This window comes from Melanerpes formicivorus, unplaced genomic scaffold (assembly GCF_026170545.1).
Source record: "Melanerpes formicivorus ecotype bairdi unplaced genomic scaffold, bMelFor1.0.p_v2 SCAF_5, whole genome shotgun sequence".
NCBI lineage: Eukaryota > Metazoa > Chordata > Aves > Piciformes > Picidae > Melanerpes > Melanerpes formicivorus.
Genome location: NW_027142357.1, coordinates 18,101,280 through 18,123,632, shown reverse-complemented (window position 1 = coordinate 18,123,632; position 22,353 = coordinate 18,101,280). Strand labels below are relative to the sequence as shown.

Sequence of the window (22,353 nt, the reverse complement as noted above, 5' to 3'; positions counted from 1 at the left end):
TTATATGATATTAAGGGTTAATGGCCTGATTTTAAGATGTGCTGAAAACTTGCAGTTTCAGTTTACTTCAGTAGGAAATATGAATGCTCAGCACTTCTGAAAAATCATACCCTGAGCAAGAAGCTGATTTGTGTCAAACTCAATGCAAATCCATTTGACATTATTTCCTCAGAATATGGCACAGACCAGGCAGGTAATTTTGCAACCTCAAGTCTGGGATAAGAGACAGATTTTACTGCAGTCTCTGCCACACATATCATTGCTTGCTGGTGATGGTCGTTCACTTGATAGAATAGACATGGATTTGTAGTATACCCATCACTGTGCCTCATTGTTCCCCATTTTTAGCTCTTTATTTCAGATCATTATGTATTCCTCAAACCTGATTTGGTGGAGTCCAAAACTGAGGAGCAGTAATAGACTAATGACACCTAAAAACACCTGAGAAGCTCACTGCTATTATCATTAGCACCTGCATCATCACTGCCAACTAAATGCCTAGAGGTAGCATGTTAGACATTCAGCTCTTAATAGAATAGAATAGATTAGAATAGAATAGAATAGACCAGGTTGGAAGAGACCTTCAAGATCATCGCGTCCAACCTATCATCCAACACCACCTAATCAACTAACCCATGCAACCAAGCACCCTGTCAAGTCTCCTCCTGAACACCTCCAGTGATGGCGATTCCACCACCTCCCCGGGCAGCCCATTCCAATGGGCAATCACTCTGTGTAAAACTTCCTCCTGACCTCCAGCCTGAACTTCCCCTGGCGCAGCTTGAGACTGTGTCCTCTTGTTCTGGTGCTGGCTGCCTGGGAGAAGAGACCAACCTCCGCCTGTCTACAGCCCCCCTTCAGGTAGTTGTAGAGAGCAATAAGGTCACCCCTGAGTCTCCTCTTCTCCAGGCTAAGCAACCCCAGCTCCCTCAGCCTCTCCTCATAGGGCTTGTGTTCCAAGCCCCTCACCAACTTCGTTGCCCTTCTCTGGACTTGTTCCAGCAAGTCAACATCCTTCCTAAACTGAGGGGCCCAGAACTGGATAGAGTACTCGAGGTGTGGCCTAACCAGTGCAGTGTACAGAGGCAGAATGACTTCCCTGCTCCTGCTGGCCACACTGTTCTTAATGCAGTAACTTACTGTTCTTAATAGTAACTTACCAGGTCCTTTCTGTGCAAAGCCAGCATCCATCCACTGGCAGTTAAGCTTGCTAGTATTTCTTAAACCTTGAAAAAGTTTTTGTGAAGTATTTTTTCCTATAACCATGTTAAATTTAAAAAAACAAACCCAGTATTTAAAAGTCAATGTATTTCAAATGTCTCTAAGTGCAAAGATAGCATTCTGCACTCACATTCCATCAACCCCAGGATCTGGGAGCACAAAATGGAGTACAGGCTGTTCCTGCCTTAAATGCTATACTAGCAACCTGTACTCACTACAGGCAATGCAGAGGAGATCATTTGGACAGTGGACTCTGTCTCGGTGTGGATGTGCAGCTCACAGATATGTCTGTATCCACTCTGTAATTTTTTAACTTTTTTTTCCCCCTTTCCTGAGACTGACCACAAGATCATGATGTCAGGCAGCAAATACAGAGGTCTGGTCATGACCTGCTGCTTTCACTACAGTACCAGGAGTGCTTGAGCTGCTTAGATAAATTAGCTTTGCATTGACTATAGCAGAGACAAAAAGCCCAAGTAGATAAGGAATAGATTCAAGATGCACACACATAGTTCCTCTGTAATCACTGTACCTTATGAGCTGTAAACACCATTTAAATCCAAAGGTAGATGCATGTATTCTTAGAAATATACACCTTTGTATATACTACAATTGTGTTATAACCTGACTGCAACAGCAGTTACCAAGTAAATAACAGGAATGGATAACTAATAAAATTAACTTTGATGAAATAAATTAAAATGAGCATTTAAGAAGAATAAACCATGTCTTTGATATTCATTTTTACCATAGCACAAGCAATTAATTCTATGGAATATTTAGAAAATATATAGTGTAATTTTAAGAAACTTTATTTTGTTACACATTAATTTTCATTAGGGATACTTGACAGTGCAGGTTTTGCACTTAATCTACAAAATGTCTTTATTCAGACATTGATTTGATGTTTAAACCACTGTTTCTTTATTTAGTATCCTTTCACTCTGGGATTCTTTCATTCTGATCTAGTCTTTTAATTAAACCAACTACTATAATTCCTGTGAATATTAGCTTTTATTTTATTTTTTTCAGCTACCAAAGCATTTCAGTAGGATTTTTCAGATACAAAGTACACAAATTTCATTTTATTTCTGCTTGAGATGTAATTAAAACCTCATTTGATTACTATATATCTGGCCCTGTTTTAATTATTAAACTCCAGTAATCAATTTTCTTTTATGAAGCTTCTGGGAAATTATCTCAAAAGCAACACATTTCTCTTCCTTCTGGCAGGCTCTCAACCATTTACTGAATTACATTCATAGCACCTGTTCCTGATCCGGATTAAACTACTAATTTATTTCCAAAGCTATTTAAGTTTATTTGGCTGTAGCCTAGTCAGGGTTTTCTCTCTCCTGGCTGCACTTTTAACTTTCAGTTTTATTGCATGAGAACCCCTTGATGTACTGCTCCTCCATGACACTATTTTTGACGCTTGCCTCTTTTGACCAGCTTTGCTAGTGATCTGTGTAATTTGATATTCAGCTTCTCAACACCCAATTTATTATTAGCTGTAGAAGGAAGAGGCATGGTCTTTAACAGATGTTTGACAAGGAATATTGCTACCTAAACAGAAACACCCATTTTCTTCATCCTGCCTTGGTGCAGCAGGCAGGCTGTGATCATGCTGGTTGGCCCTGCCTTCAGGAGTGCCCATCTCCTCACCTGGGACCTACATGCCCACTTGTAATCCTTCCACTGCAATGCAGGTGCAAGTTTGTTGGCCTTCCCCATTTTATCTCTCTTAATGTAGAAGCTGTTCTTAATAGTAGAATGATAAAGTGTGCTGGAAGAGCAGTCATGCTGGTGGCTGTGTGCTCCAGTATTAGGATGCGCCAGATAGATACACAGTTCCCTTTTGCATCCATGTGTTACCTCAAATGTGTGACTAAGCTGTTTCTCAGAAAGTAACTGCACGGCACTGAAATTTTCCTACCACCTTCAATTACTTAGATGTCTTTTGTGACTATATACTGCTCTGCCCACTGCATACTTTCACAAGGTATAGATCCTCTTACACAGAAGCTCCTCTTGTAACGAAAAAGGTTAAAGGCACTTCAGCAATACATTGTGTGTACCTGGGAGAGGGAGGTATTTGTTGATAGATCTCCCTCCTGGACTGAAGGATGGGGTTTAGGGAGAGGACTTCATCTGCTACATCACCTTCATCTATGGGAAAGGCTGTTAGAAGAAACAGCCACTATGCAGCATAGATGTGGCCGGAGTCTAAACTACTGCTAAAGCAAATGCAACATTATGTTGTATTCTAAGACTAATACCAAACTGTTTTAAAAGGCAGCATGGTATGTCCTAACTTACAAACACTGCAGGACCTGCTTTTCTTTTTTTCCACTTGGGAGATTCTCATCCAAATATTGACCAATTCTGACCTTGCTTAATTTACAAAGCCTTGACAAGATTACAGCTCATGGAAGTATGGTTGTGGGTCTAATATTTGTAAAGTGAGTTTATGGAATAACACCATATAAATTCATTTTTATGACTGAGCACATATCAAAAAGTTATAGGTCTCAGTGTTCACTCTACATTGGAACCCAGTGGGTTCTAATGAATCACTTTTATTATGTAGACAGTTTCTGAGTTTGAAGGGAAGGACTAGTGACCGAGAAACCACAGGGATAAATTCAGACCTGGTGTAAGCACATGAAGCATTGCTGAAGTCAAGAGAGTCATGACCAGTTACAGCAAAGCTGAATTGGACTCCTGAGTTTTGCTGAAGTGGCTTTCACATGAGAATAGACAGGCCAAAGGTGAACTATCTATCTGAAAGTCCTTGAACTTCAGATTAGTTCAGATAAAAGGGAACCTGTACTGCAGTCATCCACAGATTTGATCTTTATAATATAAATACTTAATGGAAGTTGTTGTTAAAACCCCGAAGTATTTCTGTATATATGATCATGTATTAAAACCAAAAAGTGTTAAAATTCTACCTCTATAACTTAGATATAGAAGACAAAGTGATACAAAGAAGATACAGGGATTAACTTCTATAAACCTTTGACTCTGTGTGTATATGAATTAATTATTTACCACACAGATACAGGGAAATGTTGATTATGTTCCAGAAAAAAACCTACTGTATTTTTGGAGGTTGCTAAGTTCGGGGGGGGGGGGGGGGAGGTTACTGCAATCTCCTCAAAGTTGAAGAAGATTTTGTTTATTCCTTCTAGGGCTTACTGAGGAGGGCTCAGTGTCATCAAGTACATAATGTATCCCTTTGCATTTGTGCCAGGGAGTTTTTTTTCTGATGCTTAAAAAAGTAATTGGATAAAATGAATACACCAGTAACTTCCCTGGTAGAAAACAAGAATTGCTTTTAGCTTCCCTGTAGAAATAGTTAACAGTGGGGGAGGATACAAATTGTGACTGAAAAAGGATCTAATATGTGCATGAGTGTTCAGCTCTTCCACTATGAATTAGCATTATGCTTATTTCTGGTGATGATACACTAGCAATATAGTGCTGCAATCTTTGTTAGTAAGCATGCATACCATAGGGTGATGATTGTTAAGTAAGATTCTTCACTGGTAAAATGTGCCAGATACTTCAGGGAGGAAAATATGTACAGACCTCCTGGTAGCCAAATGTACTCTGACCAATATCAAGGGTTCTATGCTGTCAAAGGGTAAGAATGATAGTGAAGGACTGGGTATCTACTGAAGTATTTCAACTGATGTGTTGCCATAGTTGCAAATGACTAATCTGTTCATAATAATTTAATGAAACCAAGGGTTTGCTCAGAAGAGGAAGAGTTATTGTTTCATAAACAACTTCTTATTTGGCTCTGCTGTTTATGGTTTTGATTCCACTTCTAAAGCAGGCAAGAGACAGAATGTTTCTAACTCCTTTCTTTTTGACATTTTAACCAAGCAGCTGATCAATGTCTTCTGCCTTGCTATTAAATGGATTTTGAAAAACTCTTCAAACCATATCAGTCTCATATCCTTATTTAGTTCTTTGAATTTGCCCTCAGCTGGGAATTCTGCAGACAACTGTGATTCTGTTGTGTTAAACACTTACTTGAGCGTTTCATCCATCATCATTTCTAGTCCTTTTCTGATGCAATGTAGTTTGTGCTTTGTCTTTCTTGAAACTGAATGGCTGTTAAATTATCCATTTATCTTCTTTCAGATTTGCTGTACAATTTGAGTTCCCTCTATTGGCTGTCTCTTCTACCTTATCTGCCAACTTTTCAATTTACTTCCTCAGATCTTTATATACATTTCCATACACGACTCTGTGTCCTTCGCAACATACTGGGCAGATAATTCTAAATAAGACAGCAACAGACATTGTAGTTGTATAAATTACTCACTTTTTCTCACAGATCAGGCTGAAAGCCCTTAATCAAACTTCACTCTTTTATCTATCTTCTCCAAAATATCTTTGTTGATGATTTAGAAGGGAGTCGCAAATAAAAGCACTCTTTCTAATTTTCCTCTTTTTTTCTTTCTTGTTTAGCTCTTCACCTTTTCTCTCTGTTAGTACAAAAGTAGCTGAAAAATCCCCAGACTCTTGGTTAAGGCAAGAAAGTTTGCTGATACTTATTCCATTACTGGATGTTGTAATACAGTTGTAGTATCTGAGTTTTCTGAAAGATCAAGAGAATTCATTCTGTGTGGCCTTGTTTAGATTCATCATTAGTAGAGAAGCACTAAGCCAACAAAAGTGCTGAAACTGCTTAAGCTCCTATTTCATGGCTGCAGAAAGATCCTTGTGCAGTGCCAAAATCTACTTTTTCTGGGACAAACCCTTACTCCAAATGCAGTCCTTTGCTACCAACTCCCCCCAGTACTGGTATTTGGCTTGAGTAAGTTTCCTCTGAAATAAATTTTATACAAACACAGCAGAATATGTTGCACCTGCTTTTCCTTGTATAATATTACCCCCTGGATTTCAACAGAAAGTGAGACTAATTTGATCTGCCAATATCTGTACAGCCTCACTCCATGGTGTATCACATACTGCATCCTGAGCCTATCGGCCTTACTTATGCTTGTTAGCCAGGCAGTCCCAGGAAGCATAGATGCATAATCTCTCATTCTCTGTGTTCAAATCAAATGTCAGAAATAAGCCCTACCAACAGTGTCTATCTTTATGGTATACTTCAGGATCTGTTGAAAGTTATCCTCCTCTTTCCTCAACATGCTACACAGGAAAAGTGGATTCAGTGAGAATCATAGAGAGCTGATCACATTGCTTCCTATGAAAATATATTTCCAAATAGCTTAGTCCCAAGTCCTTCTTTTTGTTAAAACACTTCTCATGGTCTTATAAACATATTTAAGGAAATGCCTATATACTGCTCATAGTGAACAGCTCACAACCTGGTGCTATCCCTGCCCCTGAGGAGTTGCAAACTTAAAATACAACACCAATGCTCTGGCTTTCGTACCAACCATCTCAGGTATGAGTGAATGGTGGGTACAGCAGGCAATTTCCAAAATGTTTCTATGTCTAAACTCTTCCTCATTAAGTAATTAGAAAGGTTTTTCAGTTCTGATGGTACAAAGAGGACAGAAACATCCAAAGGAAAAGGTCACAGTTTTGGCTGCATCTAGTGAGTCTTGCCTGAGTAAGGACTAAGCCATCAAATACAGCCCTTTCTGGACAAACAGGACTTCTAGGGGAGTGGTCCAAGCCCTGAATTTCTTATACAGTATGTTCTTATGCAAAATTATAATGGAAGGAATGAGAGGAAGGGATAGAAGTGGTAACTGAGGAAGGACAGCATCAGGACATACCAGAATAATCATGATTCTTAAATCATACCTTTTCCTCCTTCTCTGCAAAGCAATTTTCAAAAGTTCATGTCCTGCTTTGTAATTGTACCTCAAGTATACACTTATGGAAAAAAAAACCCAAATCACTACGTGTACACATGCACTTCCAGTTCAGGTGTCAAAGTCAATTCTTGGACAAGAGAACTTAGAGCACAGAGGTAGTAATGATTGCTGGAGATGTCTGTGTATTTTTGCTATGCTTTGTAGAAGGTCTACCATTTGTGGTTCTCTGTGCAATTAATGTATGCTTACAAGCAGAACAGATGTTTTTGCAGCTACATCACCATACTTTAACGATAGATTTAATTACAAGGCCAGACATTATATTCTGTAGGAAGACAGCCATATCAGAGCTTTTGGATATGTAGACAGTGGTTAGATTTCTTTCAAAGTGCATCAGACAATATGATAAAGACTGTCCCTTCACATTCTATTCAAACATTTAAAGTACTTGCAAGGCTAAACATAGATGTTTCTACTATTCACACATTCTCCCTAGAATCCTGCATGGCGTAATGCAAATTCACTTCTGTAGATACTATTATATGCTTAAAGCACTCAGTACTGAAAAAAAGCTTGAATAGCACTAAAAATAGCACTAAAATGGAACAGTTCAATGGAGCACCAAGGTAGAGGTGAGCAGGGCAATCTCAGAGACGCATAAGATGTAAAGGCTGTGAGCTTCTTTATCTTCCACAAAGACGTCTCCCTTAAATTTAAATAGCTGCTGTCATTTTCACTGACTACCTGACTATGTATTTATCTGCCCAGAAGCAGAGTGCATGGCCTTTGGCCCTGCTATTCATAGTGTAACTGTCTCTGCCTAACAATGCCGTGAACAGAGCTGGGCTTCTCTTCGTATCTTTTCTCTGATGTGAATTGCTGAAGCTTTGATGTTGTTTGTGAGAAAAATAATGATTAAAAAGAATAAGATTTTTGCTCTTCCTCTCTGACTGCTCCCCACAGAGAGATCTAACCTGAGCTGGGAAAAATCTGTGACTGATCTTGTCTTGGGTATACAGAAACCACAGAATCCAGGAGAGAAATCTGTTAGTGTTGAAACCCTTAGCATCTCTTTACTGGAGGGTCAGAGAGGTAATTTGTCTTAATGATCAAAATTTTGTGTTTCCTTGTACACAAACATGTATGTCCAAATAGCTACAGAATACTTTGGTTGGTGAACACAACTGTCAGTGCAGCCATAGTGCTCTATTTTGTTGCACATGCTTTTATAAAATATTATAACAAAACCAAACCCAAACCAAAATAAAAAGGGAATGGTGCACTGAAGCTACATTAGTGATTTGAAATGCTCTACAGTTAAAAAAAATAAATGCATTTTTCCTTATAAATTATTCTAATAAGCTTGTTTCTCTACTGATGAATTATTTTCTTGCTGCCATTGTAGAATGAAGAGCAAATGTGATGCAGTAAAGCATAACTAAAGCTCCTAAAATCAGAGTTCCAGAGTAAATGGTTGGTTTTTCTGCTACTCAAGGCAAAAAAGCCACTGTCACATAAGAATACTCTGATCAGTGATCACTACAGTAACAAAAAAGTAAATTCAATAACATGATAATGTCCCAAGTGTAATAAAAAGCAATGAACAAAAAATTGGGAAGCTTTTATCTTCACAAACCTTTGATCCATAGTGTGAATAAAATAGATTTGATTACAGAGATATTTTGAAATTGGAGGTGGCTTGATTCCCACATTGAGCAGATGTGGGAGAGAGGAAGGGAACTATGGCTTGCTTTGTGCTGAGAGCAAACACAGAACAGTTTTGGATTTAGACACTTGAATATCTAGATTTGTGTAATTCCTGATAATTTATTATTATTATTTTTAATATCTCCAGCTATCATCATATATCTACATTCAGCTTCAAGCTCCACATTAACTTGTAATGTAGCATGTTTTGTATATCTCTGACCTTCTTTCTTATGGATTGGATCAGCATTGTGAGAGGCTGTCAAACAGGTACACAGATCTTGATGATTTGCTGGACTCTTAAACTTTCTCACAAAAAGGCCCCAAACTCAGGAAACAGTCCTAGCCAGATAAGCAGGGAATGTGACACACATTCCCCAATAAAGGAGACTTCATGATCTGTTACCTGGGAGAAGAACTGCACCTCAAAGTGCGTTGTCTTGAGCTAGCTTAAGGAAATGCAGAGAGCAGAGCAGATGTGTAAGAAGCAGGTAGAGGCAAATCCATCCCAAGACTGATCAAGTCTCAAAGAATGTTTCAGAACAAAGTTAAAAAAAGTAAGGCTATGAAGGCCATAACTCTTTCTACTGTTCTGCAGAGTTTATATACTGCTTGAAGTATCTTGGGTACTATGTAGCCTAGCTCATACGCTTGGACTGTGGAGAGAACGCCTAAAATACGGTTTGTTATAGTACTGCCAGTGGCACTGGAAGTTCCTTCTGTATTGCATACTTGGACATCTACAGCTGCCAAGAATAGCCTACTTTTGGGAACTACTTAGAGCAAAGAAAATTTCAGAGGGCTCTGCTGATCTCCTGTTTGACTTTAATGGAAGTTGCCAGTATTCACTGGTTGCTGGAACCGTCTCTGTGTGACTGTCAAATTGCACAGAGCGCAGCATTAGGTCCTGCTCTATCAACTGCATTGGTATGGACTCATGCATTCTCCATAGAGTTCCCTTCAGGGCTCTGGATGCTAGGATCTGCCCACTATCATGTCAAACAAACCAACCAACCAGCAAAAAGCTTTTGTTTTGTTCTCTATGTTTCAATGTTGTAATTTTGGTACTAAAATGAGTGTCAAATGTTTATTTCAAACATACTTTTTTTATAAACACAATGCTGGTAAGCTCTATAAGTACCACTAAGATTTAACTAATTTGTCATCTGCCCCTCTGCCTCTTTATGTTGCATTGGTAACGATGTAACCCATTCTCTCCCCACATGCAGTCCCTACAACATATTTTAATGGGCAGAATTTTAAAGAATGTCTTTGGAAAGGGGAAAAAAAAAAAAGGGGGGGGGGGGCGGGGGGGGAATCTGTGACTTGGACATAGCTGTAGTGTTCAGCCAGCCCTAAACAGAGGATTTACAATGCCTGAATACGCTGCTGATGTGATATGTGCACTGAGGTTTGATTAAGCTGGATATGAAAATTAAAACTTGGCTCCACATTAAAGAGAGAATCTCCTGTGGTGTGATACTATGACATCAAGTTTTCTGTTTACCCCTAAGGCTGGTGCTGCAATGACTTCCAGGTTTGATGGTGTCTCTTTTTTAAGTTGTTGAGCAGCAGGCTAATAGCTGCACAGCATGATGCAAAGACAGCAGAAAGCAGGGAAATCAGATGTGAATATATTCCCCAGAGATCTCCTGCTAAGATGGAGCTAACTAAGCAGAGCTTTAGTACTCAGATGTAGTCTTCTCATGCCGAGGATGGGCCTATTATCAGCTCTCCCTGTTTTATTGTATATTTTTGGATTACAGATGTTATTACAAATAATGAATTCTGGAATAATACAAATTCTAGTGTAATATGAACTGTTATATTGAAAGCAACATTATTTTTAAGAGTTTTTATCCAAATTTCACCCCACTCCCCTATATTGCCAAAAGTTACCTTGATATTTTACAAAATACAGGGGTTTATTCTTCATCTGTGCTTGCTTTGCCTTAATTGTTTGAAAGCCATAGCTTCAGTTTATTTCATCATGACAAGGACTGTCGAAAGAAAGGGGCAGGATCTACTGGCAAAGCAGTAGCTCACCTCACCATGTAAACAAGCACATGCTGTCCCTGTCATAACAACAGGAACTGCCTTTGCAGCTGTGCAGTCACTTCATTATTGCCACAGTGGCGGCCTCAGATGCCACAAAGGGGCAGGGAAAGCACATCATCCTTCTTACCTCATATGCTATTAGTGACATATTTGGCCTATAAAATGAAAAGTGACTGCAAATCCATTTTTGTTTGTGTGTAGGGAAGCTACATTCAGACACAAGTTTGTCAGTTTAATGTTAATACAGGAACTCTTGGCTCTGTGTCACTGCTGACCCAATCATTGCTTGGAGATGGGAGGCACTTTAGGGTGCAGTGGTAACTGGGAGGACTTGTTGCAGCTCCCTGAAACAACTATTGAGAACATCTTTGTATTTTCTCAGATACCAACAGCCAAACTAGCAGTCTTTAGCAGCATAAGGCAGACTCTATGGTTTCAGTGAGTAGAAGGAAGGCTGAGTGATGCAGTTATTTGATGGTTAAGGTTCTATAGTGTTATTTTCCATTTATTATACTCCTCATGTAGCTCTGCTTTCTATACAGATAAGAGACAAAAAGTTAAATTGGTGAACCTTGTGTTACAGAAATTCTGAAGCCGGCTTAATCCAAAAAGAGAGAAGCATTATTCTGGTCACCTATAGCCTTAATAAAGTAGTACTTGAAAGCTTATATAAAGCACACAGGCAGTCTGTGTAGAAGCATGATTAAAAGAGTAAACTCCTAGTTAAATGGCACACAGGTTAAACCACAAATCATTTGTCACTGACCTTAAGGGCTTGGCCTAGAGTGTCCCTTAACACTTTGGAAAGGAGCCAGAAGTGAGCTCCCCTTTGAGTCATGCACATTTGGATGGGCTTGACAACAGCACCTATTGAGGCTGTCCCTCAGCTGCATCTTTGCAGAGCACTCTCCACCTTGCCATGATGAGAATCAGTTGGTCTCAAATATAATAAAATAGCTGCCTTATCAGCTTTTATAAATTAGAGAGGAATTATGTTTAAAGATATTATCACCTTGAGGGAATTACCTCATACAATGGCATGCAGATGCTATCAATCCACTCGAGCTGCAACCTGGGTAGTTCATCTTTCCTGTTCCGATCAAAAATGGCCTGAATCGAGAAGGGAACAAACTGTCATGCTTTATTACACTGGAGTATTTTACAGACACATCATCCAGCACTTTGGAGCTATGATCAAATTCTCACAACCACAACACTTTGTAAATGAAAATCAATTTTTGCAGCAGTCTTCTTACTGCTTTGTCTGGCATGAAAAATAAACTGCTTATTTTCAGTTGGGTTTTGAAATTTGTAGGCTGAATTTAGAATCCTATGATGTAAAATAAATGCTCCACAGCTGGAGATGAGCTGATAAGAAACCTCCTGTAGACATGCAAAGCAGGTATCTTTGAGCAGCCATTTCCCTTTTCTCTGGGTTTTCCAGCTCAGCAAAATGAGCAGTGATGGATCTGGGCTGGCTCCCTCCCACTTACAGACCCTTTCTGCAGAACCTGGCATGTGTGTGAATCTAAAGGGTGAGGAATCAACATCTAGGGAGCGTGTTTCAATTTGATCCTCTGGAAGTAGCCTCATTCACTGCTCACTGCACTGCCCCAGAGCAAATTATAGAAGTTTAAGGTGATACTTTAAGAGACTTAATTGTTGGCTGAAAGGAGATGGAAGAAATTGAGTTCTGCAGAGTTTGAACATGAGTTGTTTACTCCATACTCTCCCTGGGATTACTTGGGTCCATTGGCTTTTCATCTACAGGGCTTTAATTTGCCTGTGAACTGTGGCCCATCCACACCATTTACCCAATGCCTTTTTTTAACTGTCTGCATATGCCAACTTTTAAATCTTTCTGTCTGTTCTTATTCTTGCCCCATCTCCTCAAAGCTAACATCTCTGGAGAAAACTTATTTTCTTTCTGTACCTTCTAGAAATTCCAGGCTATACATATCACATAACATGAAATGTCTGGTTGAATTCTTCTAGTTATAGCCTGCTCCTTCTGACATACACAGGTATCACAGAATGTACCTAAATAGGACCAGGAAGTAAGATTCAAGGAGTCTGTGATTTTGAGTTAGACTCTTGGGTTTGATTTTGGAAAATTCTGTATTTCCTATTTAAATAATTTTGAAATATCCTGTTATTTTCATCTTGTTATAAGCACAATGCAAGGGAAAAAAACCCACAACAACCTTGAGCTGTAAGATAAAAGAGTATCACATTACCTTGCTGAATAACAACATTCCTATCTAACTAGCAGTGATATCTATCTAGGTGGCTTGTCACAGCAATATGTAATGAAATACATTAGCAATTGCTCTCATTTAAAATTTCCTCATTAATGTGGTAAAACTCTACGTGATTGTGTCTCTTAGCCATCAACTGTTAGAACCGATGATGCTCCCAGTACAAAACACTTAATACACCACATTAATGGATTTTTTTAAATTGTGAAGGACCAAACTGAGAGAAAAATCTTCCTTCAAGCTGTACAGCTTCAAATCATTTTGCATGTGGCTCACAGATGACTGTATTTCTCGGTACAGTCTATAGAGCCCAAAGAAAGTGTGAGAGAACTGCTATGATGGAGGAAATACTGAAGATATTTATAGCAATACACTCTTCTTTCCCAACTGTCTAGGCTGTTGAATGAAAACTTTCAGAAGATATGAGTCCAACAGAAAGCTTTGTTTTTTGTCTTTCTCTGCATTTCTACCACGTCTACAGTATGTCCAAAATGTAGATATAACAACATGCCTTACAATAATTCTTATGGTTGTTGGACCTGGGCCATTTGCACTGAAATTCATCCCTACTTGAAGACGGTAATGTTAATGTGTGTGTTGAAATAAAATTACTTCTCATTAGAATGAGAAGCACTCATTATAAATTTGATATACAAGGCAGGAACAGCACTTGTATCTATATTATATGGAATGGTACTTGCAGTTATTCAGGCCTAGATTTGATCTCAGGGTAATGAATGCCATGACTGACTGATCAGGCTTCCACTGGACTATAGCTACCATTTTTTCTAAGCTGTACACACAGAATTACTATAGGGAAGAAACCCATTAATGTCCCAACCTCTGACAGTACACAAAGTGAAAAGCCATTTTTTTTTGTATCTGAGCATTGTTTACTACAACCTTTTAAACTTTATGGACTTTGTTACATTACCAGAGGCTCATGTGTGAGTATTATTGAAGTGAGAACACTGAAATGGTCCTTTTACTTATGGAAGCATAGCATATTTCTGAATGGCTTGTAAGTAACATTCTTTAGAATACTTTCTTCTTCTTATCTTGTTGCATCCAGATAATGGCTTGTCAACATTTTGAAGTATTTGATCTGGATAAAGCTTTCTCTTAAAACCATTCACTGAAAACCTTTATAAACCATTTTCTCTTAGTTCTTGTTTGACACTTTATATCCATCTGCCTACATTCCACTTGATACCAATTTATCACTGCAAGAACAGTGGTATACTTAGTTGTATACCTATAGAAATGCTTTCCAGCATTTGATATACCAAATGACACAGACTGTTGCAGCTAAAAGCAAATCTGTCAATTTTGATTTCCATAAGTAATAGGTGATTTTTTTAGTTGACTACAGTGTATTAAAACCATTACCTTTTACTTAGAAAATTAACAGACAGCTTAACTTTGGGAATAGGTACAGAAAATGGGGGAAAGGGCTCAATGCAAAAGTGACAGAGTGGACTGAAGAGCTTTTACGTATCTGGCTTAAAAAGCTTGTCCTTGTTGGTTAGAGCTTGTATTTATTCCAAGATTTTTTTTACATTCAAAATATATAGTTACTTTGAATGAACCAAATGAGTATTTCTTATCCTATCCAAGGCACCAACCATTTCAGAAGTGATAAAAACTTACAGAAGGGGTGAGTTTGAGTTCAGATCTTTCTCTGTCTCCTTGTTCAAAGAACTCGCTAGTTACCAGCTCAGCCGCCTAGAACAAAAATCATGATAAAGATTGAAGTTACTTCTACATAATATTTAAGGTAATGAGTTCTTGGTCAGACTATGACTTCACCTTGTGCTTAACTGTAAAGAAGTGAATAGCTTACTGACATGACTGATGTCAGGTGCATGTTCATAACAGTTTTTAGGACTGGAGATACAGGGGTTATAAACAGTCACAACCACTGACAGGCACACTCAGCCTTCTTTGATAGGGAACTGACTGGAGGAATTACGTTGCAATGTTGAGGTAGCACTCAGCACAGTTACATGCAACTCACCCAAGTATTGAGAATAGAACAGAAAATTACAGCTTCTTGGCATCTGCAATTATGTCTCTAAAAATGGTCTGTAAAATGTGCAAGAGCTAGAGCTTTCTGGGTATTTACAGGCTGTAAACAACTTATCAAAGAAACTTAATTAACCAATAACCTCTGTGGTCTTAATTTTATGTGAAATCATAATGGTTTTTTGCCCACTATTTTTTTCCTACAGCTATAACCATTATAGGATCTGAATATCTAAATATGAACTTGGATTGTTATTATCATATTGAATCAAAACCAACAACTGGCAGGATGGAAGTTGAAATGTCTCTTTCTGATTTGTGTTAATAAAGACATTTTATTCACAGCAGAGTTCTGTGCTTCTCAGAAGGACACAAGATTTAAAACCAGAAATTTTAGGAACTCAAACAGTGAGAAATCCAGATAGAGGAGCCTTTATGTTTTGTACTCTTCTCATGTGTAGGATCTTTGAAGATAAGCAACCATGACATTTGAGATTCAAAAAAAAGGGGAACTATTGAAGATTGTATGCAGTTCCTAAAGCCCCTGTCATACTTGCTTATTGTTTTCAAGTGTTTTCAAGATAGGAAATGGTTTCATAAAACCAACACACAAGAGAGGAGCTAAACAGAGAACCTACACTTGAAAAAATGTCAAAATTTCTTGCTTTAGCAACTACAAGGTAGCTAACACTTACAAATCCTAAGCTTGTTACAGTTGAAATAAGGAGTACCAAAATAAACTGGAAGTAGGTGAAATGATGTTATAAAGTACTCTTAAATCTCAGGCCAGGCTATCACACAGTTTGGAACTTTATAATGTATGTAGTCCCAGTGCACTAATAAAATTCTGGATCAATACTCCAGTACAGAGGAATATTTAACAACTTAGCAGCAATTAACAGTTTGCCAAGTGTATTATGTAGTCCTATCCCTGTTTCTCACTGCTATTCTGGTTCTGTTCTCCTTGTGTATCTTTCTCTCTTGTTTGTTTCTATCTTTTCTTCATGAATTTTGCCTTATTACTTGTAGCCTTTATTCCCTTTGATTCACATATTTGAGGTCTAGCTATTTCCTGTTTTCCCTCTGTGGACTTAGCCTCTCTGCTCAAGTAGGTAGTATTTCATTCAATCCCAGACTGGCTTTTCCAATATAAAATAAACCTGTACACTAGGCTGAAGTGGAATTTTCACCCACAGACCTCAAAAATCATGGAGATAAAACACCAGTTTGGTAGAGACTTCAGCATTAATTCAGTACCATAGCTCAAAGGCTGACAACATGCAAAACAGATCCTACCTGACTTTTTGGCTGCCAGAGAAAACGGGGAAGCTGACTGGGTTAAACAGAAAAAATGAGGAGCTGTGGCTACTGTAGATTAGGTGGCACTGAAGAATCTTGTGATTCATTTTCTCACTGCAAAGTATGAGCAGCTCCCCTGATCTCCATGCAAGGTGGCCATGTTCAAGTAGAGTCTATGACTATTGTGTTAGTCTTGCTTATAAAAGCAAAGCCCTCACCACATAAATGATGTTTTTACTGAGTTAAGGTCTGTGTAACTTTCATAGGGCCCTTTCAGCTTCTGTTACTTCTTTGTGCCAGGAATATATTTGCTCCTTCCTCACTAGTTCTTTGGTCTAGCTTCTCTTTTTCACTCCATGTTTGTAACAATCACTTCTGTTAAGTCAATTAAGCACACTCAGCTGTGCCGGTGTTTCTTGGTGTTGTGTATTCCTCCAAAATTCTATACAATCTGCCTTCTCCTGGCTTGTTATGGACCTCATTAGAGGCTAGACAATGGTTAGCATGGATACAGGAAATATTAAGGATGGATCCTGAGTAAGGAATGATGCTTAGAACAGGGAAAAATGTGGTAAAGGACAAGATATTTAGGACAGATTGCTCTCGCACTGCCAATTGTTTGCTGGACACAAGTTTTATACATATTTCTAAAGAGATTACTCAAACAGCAGAACCCTGAATTTTATTTATTTGTTTCTAAGTAAGGGATGCTAAAAAGGCTCTGTATGACACTTGCAGGTTTTTTCATCAGTGTTGAGAAAATGAACACATTTCTATTATCACATATACTGAATATTTTATGCTAATCAAAGTTTGCAGATCATTTGCTGGTATTTTTGATTTATGGAAGATCCTGCTGCTGCCAAGGAAAATTATGGGACAAAACAAGTATGTGCAGCTACATGTGGCCAACACATTTCTTGTTTAATCCTTGAATTTTTTAATATGGATTTAAAAGGTTAATAAGATAAGAGGTTGTAAAACCAGATCTCTTCAGGTACATACATGCTGCTCACCAGCATGTGTACATGGAAGGATTATGCAATAAACCATTTCTCGCAGAAACCCCCCTGCTATTTTTTTTTTATGGCATCGGTACCGCTGTAAATTGGTTCCAGTTTTGGTCCCTTGTAAGCCAGGGCCCTGGGAATATTGTCCTGCCAGTCCCGCCTCCTCCCAGCCTTGCTATTAATCATGACTTGCCTGTCTTGAAATCTCCCACGGTTTGGTCACAGCTCCAAGGTCACAGGCTGTCATTAGCATTGATCTGAAAAACAGAAATGAACAATACAAGCTGAATCAACCTTTGTTGGATTTCTAAACAACTCTACTCTGGATGCATAAATAAATAATACATACATAAAATGTCAGCCCTGGCACCTTCTTTTCCTCCCCAAAAGAATGACACGTTTGAAATCTCAGCCGTCAGCATGGCTTTTACATCACAATTGCGCCTAGGAAGCAGGTCATCAGATGAATTTTGGTATTGTGCATTGCACACTAGATAAGAAATGATATTGCAAGGGAGTAACTGCTGATTTCGCAATACTTCTAAGAGTACTTATATAAATAATTATAATATACTAGAAAGCTTGTGCTTCACAATATTAGTAAGGATATTATTACATAATAGCATCTGCAAACTGGATTAATTTATATGCCTATTTGTAAGTGACTGCTGTAGCAAGAGAACCTGTAATCACAAGAGGCATCCCAGACACTGGTTAAGCAGTTTCTACTGCTCATCTACAATAAAAATTTAAGATTTACTATGAGCTATACTGTTCCAGTGTAGTTTAATACCTAGCTACAACCATGTTTTATATGCATTAGGAGGAAAAAGCAATTCAGCTGTAGAAAGCATTTATGTACAGTACCGTGATGCAGGCAGAAGTCTAAGAAAGTTTAAATGAAGAACAAGGGCACTGAAAATGAAGCATCAAATAATATTGCCTGAATCTAAAATTAGGAATGGGTGAAATGATATGGAAAATAGGAAATGGCCAATATTTTGGTTAAAAGACCAAAAGGAAACAGAATTTTAATGAAGTTTCAGACATAATCAGGCATGCATATGCAAATGCACACATTTTATCGTCTCAGAAGTGCGGTGTAGTCAAACCACCCACAATGTCTGAGGTTTTCAATAGGATGCATGCTCAAATCATTCTTGAGGGCTAGAAGAGTACCGTGTATCTGCGAATTCCAATGTACAGACTGGAAGAGCAGAGAGAAGTGTGGCCAGTGAAAGGAAACAGCTGAGAGGAGGAGAAAATAGGGAAATGGACAAGAAAGATCTTTGTATTCTGAAGCAGAATATTGATGCTTTCTGGAGAAAGAGTGGAAGGGTTGAGCAGTAACTGATGAGACTGGGAAAAAGGGAAGATGACATGACAGAGTGTGAAGGCAGAAATGGAAGGAATGGAGATGTTGAGGTCACACTGATTACATCCTTGCTGTCTGGTAGTGTTTAGAAATCATATAATTGTTATATTTCATACAAGAGATCATATTTTTAAAACAAGCTTCCTTCTCTTGTTCCTCTAAGTCTTCACTCCATGATGCAGGAAATGCCTTAAACAAATATGGCTATGCTCTGAAATAACCAGAAAGCAATAAACAATAGTGCTCACCGAAATATTTCTCGGTGTTTTTTTCTATTCCAGTCATAACCACCTTTACTGACAAGTTCAAAAAACTCAGTCCTTCTCCTGCAACAAAACAGATGATCAAGAAGGAAACAAGTCACTTCCAGGGCAGCATTGCAGTAGAAACAGTTCTCTGGGTGATATGAAATCATTACAGCTCATGTATTACTGTTAAAGTCATTACCCTGACAGTCCATTTAAGCGAAACATACTAATTTCCGATTGTGTTCTATAAATGTCTGTTATCAATGTCAGAGTTGCCTAGTAAAAGCAATATTGTATTTATGGTCTCTGCAGATAAGGAAATAAATGGTACCAAAATGTTCACTCTTCCATGGAAGCATGAACTGTTCAACTACAGCAGTGGACATACAGACAATAGAAACACTCCTGAAATATATACACACTTCTCTTTACTTGTCCTTGCAGAATGGTTTTTATTTCTGTGTCCTGAGGGTTTTTTCAGAGATGTACTATTTGTTATTTCCAGCACACAGAACAGTGAGATACAGGAGCTGCAGAAGTCTTGAGTTACTAGTTCTCTTTCACTGGAAACTAGGTCTCCCTGCTTGTTTCTATGCTATGCCTTCTTGAATGTCTTGCTTATGTCCTCAAAGATGGACATAACACGAACCAGAACATCTTAGTGCTTGTTTGTTGTCTAAGTACCAAATTTCTGACTTTAATAATAGTCTGTAATTATTTATGGCACTGAAACTGCATTATTTTAGTCCCTGACTATCATGTGTTAACATGACCAGTCACTCCTACCACAGGACTTTTCTATAATGCATTTCATGACAGCAACTAGAGCAGGGAGACGTAAGGACTATGTGGTGATATCTAATCCCTTATGTTTTGTGAAATAATATTAAAAAACCTTTCAGTTACAAAATTTGCTGTGACAATGCAAAGTCACATATGCAGAAAACAAATTCATTTCTCTCACAGAAAGTCAGAGCATCATGGAAATAACATCCACCAGAAATAAATACTGCAGTGATGAATATGGCAATGATGATAATTTCAATGGCCAAGAGTATCTGGCACATACACCTTAAACAAGCTCAGACCATCAACAACTACATACTCTATTAAGGGAGCAAAGCGCAGGCTAACAATGTAAAAATTGATAATGATTTAATTTTGAAGTATTGGATATCCTGTGCAATTCATATCATAGAATCATAGAATCATTTTGGTTGGAAGATTTGTTAATGGACAAAATGCAGCCATGTATAAGGAAACAATTTAGTGTTTCCTACTGTCTGTTTTATGCATGGTATCCAAAATGAAAAGATTTGCTAATATTAAGCAAGCATAATATGCAAGGATTTCAGAAGTAAACAGAATGTTAACATTTTTGCAATGTCTTTGAGTCACTTTGACTCTGGTTGTATTTTGCTGTGAAGGGGAAGTTGTCTTGCTATATATAACAAATCCAATTGCTCCATAGCCCAGTGACTCAAGACATTAAGTGAATTTCCATAAGCTTAATTTTGATTCCATGCTTTTGCTTATTGTATGATCTACAAACATCATTGCCTAGAATTATCTGTTGAAATCAAGTATATTTTCCATCTGATCTTTCATGAAAGTTATCTTTTTATTTGTTTGTAGAACAGTAGTGCCTTAAGAAGGTCATAAAGCCTTGCTCTGCCTGGGGTTTTGTTGCCATTTTGCTAGCTGGCCTTTGTGATCACTAGGTTTAGGTATTCTAAGAATACTGATATGAAAATTTCTTTCTCTACAAAAATACTGAAAAAAAAAAAGTTAGCTACTCTCTGTTCACATAAGGTAGCTTTAAGAAGTGTTTCCAGGGAGTGATTTCAGGCATTTGTGGAAGGAAAGTAGCATAACAGCTATCTGAGTAATGAATCATAATAACACAAGAGGAAAAGATAACTAATTTGCAGAATGTTGAGTAAAAAGGATGCATTTGCTGCAAGTTTTCTGATTCATGAGTCATATAAAAATCAATTATGCAAGCAAAGAAGAATCATCTTGAAGTTCAGATCGTGTCCCTTTTTGGACATTATTTTTCTGTATTGAAACTAGAAAGACAACTTTACCATGCAGGTCTTGAGCCTAAGGCAGGCAGTGAAGAGAGCTCCATCATGTCTGATGGGTTGCTTCCCATGGCACTGCTCTGTGCTCTCTCTAGTTTTTCATGGAGCTGCAGGATGTTGGCCAGGGATGTGGGCTCTACCAGGGTGGCTGCCCTCTCAGCCCTTGCCACTTATCTCTTCCTTGACAGCACAAAACATTTCTGCAGCACTTGTTATTTGTGGTGAGACGGAAGATTGTGTACTGACACATCCCTGTGATCCTTGTATCTCACTTGAAGCTGTCAGCAAATTCCCCTGTCATACCAACCCCCCAGATAACAAGTGATCCTAACAGACAGCTTCAAAAAGAGTATGCTTTAAAGGATTTGGTTGTCCTGGTCAGGATGTTCATGTCAGCAAATGGAAACTGCTTCATGGACTAATGATTAGAAGTTATTTATAATAAAACTATTCATTAAACACATTTCTCAATAAAACTTCTCTGAGAATAGACTTGCATGTGTGGGATTGCTTTGAAGTATAAGCCTAGGATTTCACTTACTTTTTGTTGATACAGACATGTTACACATTAAAGCAAAACTTACTTGGACACTTGAGAAATTTCTACTAACCTAATATATAGTGAGTGTTAGACTAAATATCTTCAACCACAGCTAAACACTAATTTCTCATATAATATATCCTTACTGGTATTTAATAGGTCATTAGAGTAAGTTCTTTGAATTTTCATTTGTCAAATACAAGAAATGCCAATACTTACTCAAAATACAGAGTGAGGTCTGTTGCCAATATCGATTGTTTTAGAAGCTGCATAAGGTCACTGTACTCCTTAGAGGACAAGTTAGCAAAGATGTTGTGACCCTATAATGAAAGAGATAAAAGAGGTAAAGGGCTAGCAATCAATATATGTTTTTAAAAGGTTTTCTAACTCTTTAGTGTACTGTTTCCCTTAACAGAGACCTTTTCTGATTCACAGCAAAACTACAACAAAATAATAATGATAATACTGCTGAGATTACATTGGGATGGAAGAGTTGATGATTGCAACCAAGCACCTGGTATGATTTTCTAAACTCTGCTGAAATTATAGCCTCTTGAGGAAAGATTTACTTTTTGCTTTGACCCTGCAGTTTATGGGGAAAAACTATGGATACATCTCAATCTTTCCTCTTATTATATGTTTTGGGGAGCTGTGCATTTCAGATTTTGAGATGTTTGCCTAATAGATTTATCTGTGCTGCTGCTTGCTGGCACACAA

At 38.1% G+C, this 22,353-nt stretch overlaps 1 protein-coding gene across 2 annotated transcripts in view; it reads right to left on the bottom strand.

The window, feature by feature from the left end:
- PDE11A (phosphodiesterase 11A) overlaps positions 1 to 22,353 on the bottom strand; it is a 133,787-nt gene that overhangs the window by 6,414 nt on the left and 105,020 nt on the right. The window contains exons 15-19 of one of the 2 annotated variants that reach the window (XM_068138509.1): positions 21,856 to 21,956; positions 19,012 to 19,089; positions 17,582 to 17,645; positions 14,705 to 14,779; positions 11,823 to 11,906 (exon numbers count right to left, since the gene is read on the bottom strand). In XM_068138509.1, the coding sequence (XP_067994610.1) occupies positions 11,823 to 11,906; positions 14,705 to 14,779; positions 17,582 to 17,645; positions 19,012 to 19,089; positions 21,856 to 21,956 (402 nt within the window). The remainder of the gene's footprint in view (positions 1 to 11,822; positions 11,907 to 14,704; positions 14,780 to 17,581; positions 17,646 to 19,011; positions 19,090 to 21,855; positions 21,957 to 22,353) is intronic. The other variant, XM_068138510.1, reaches the window with a different exon arrangement.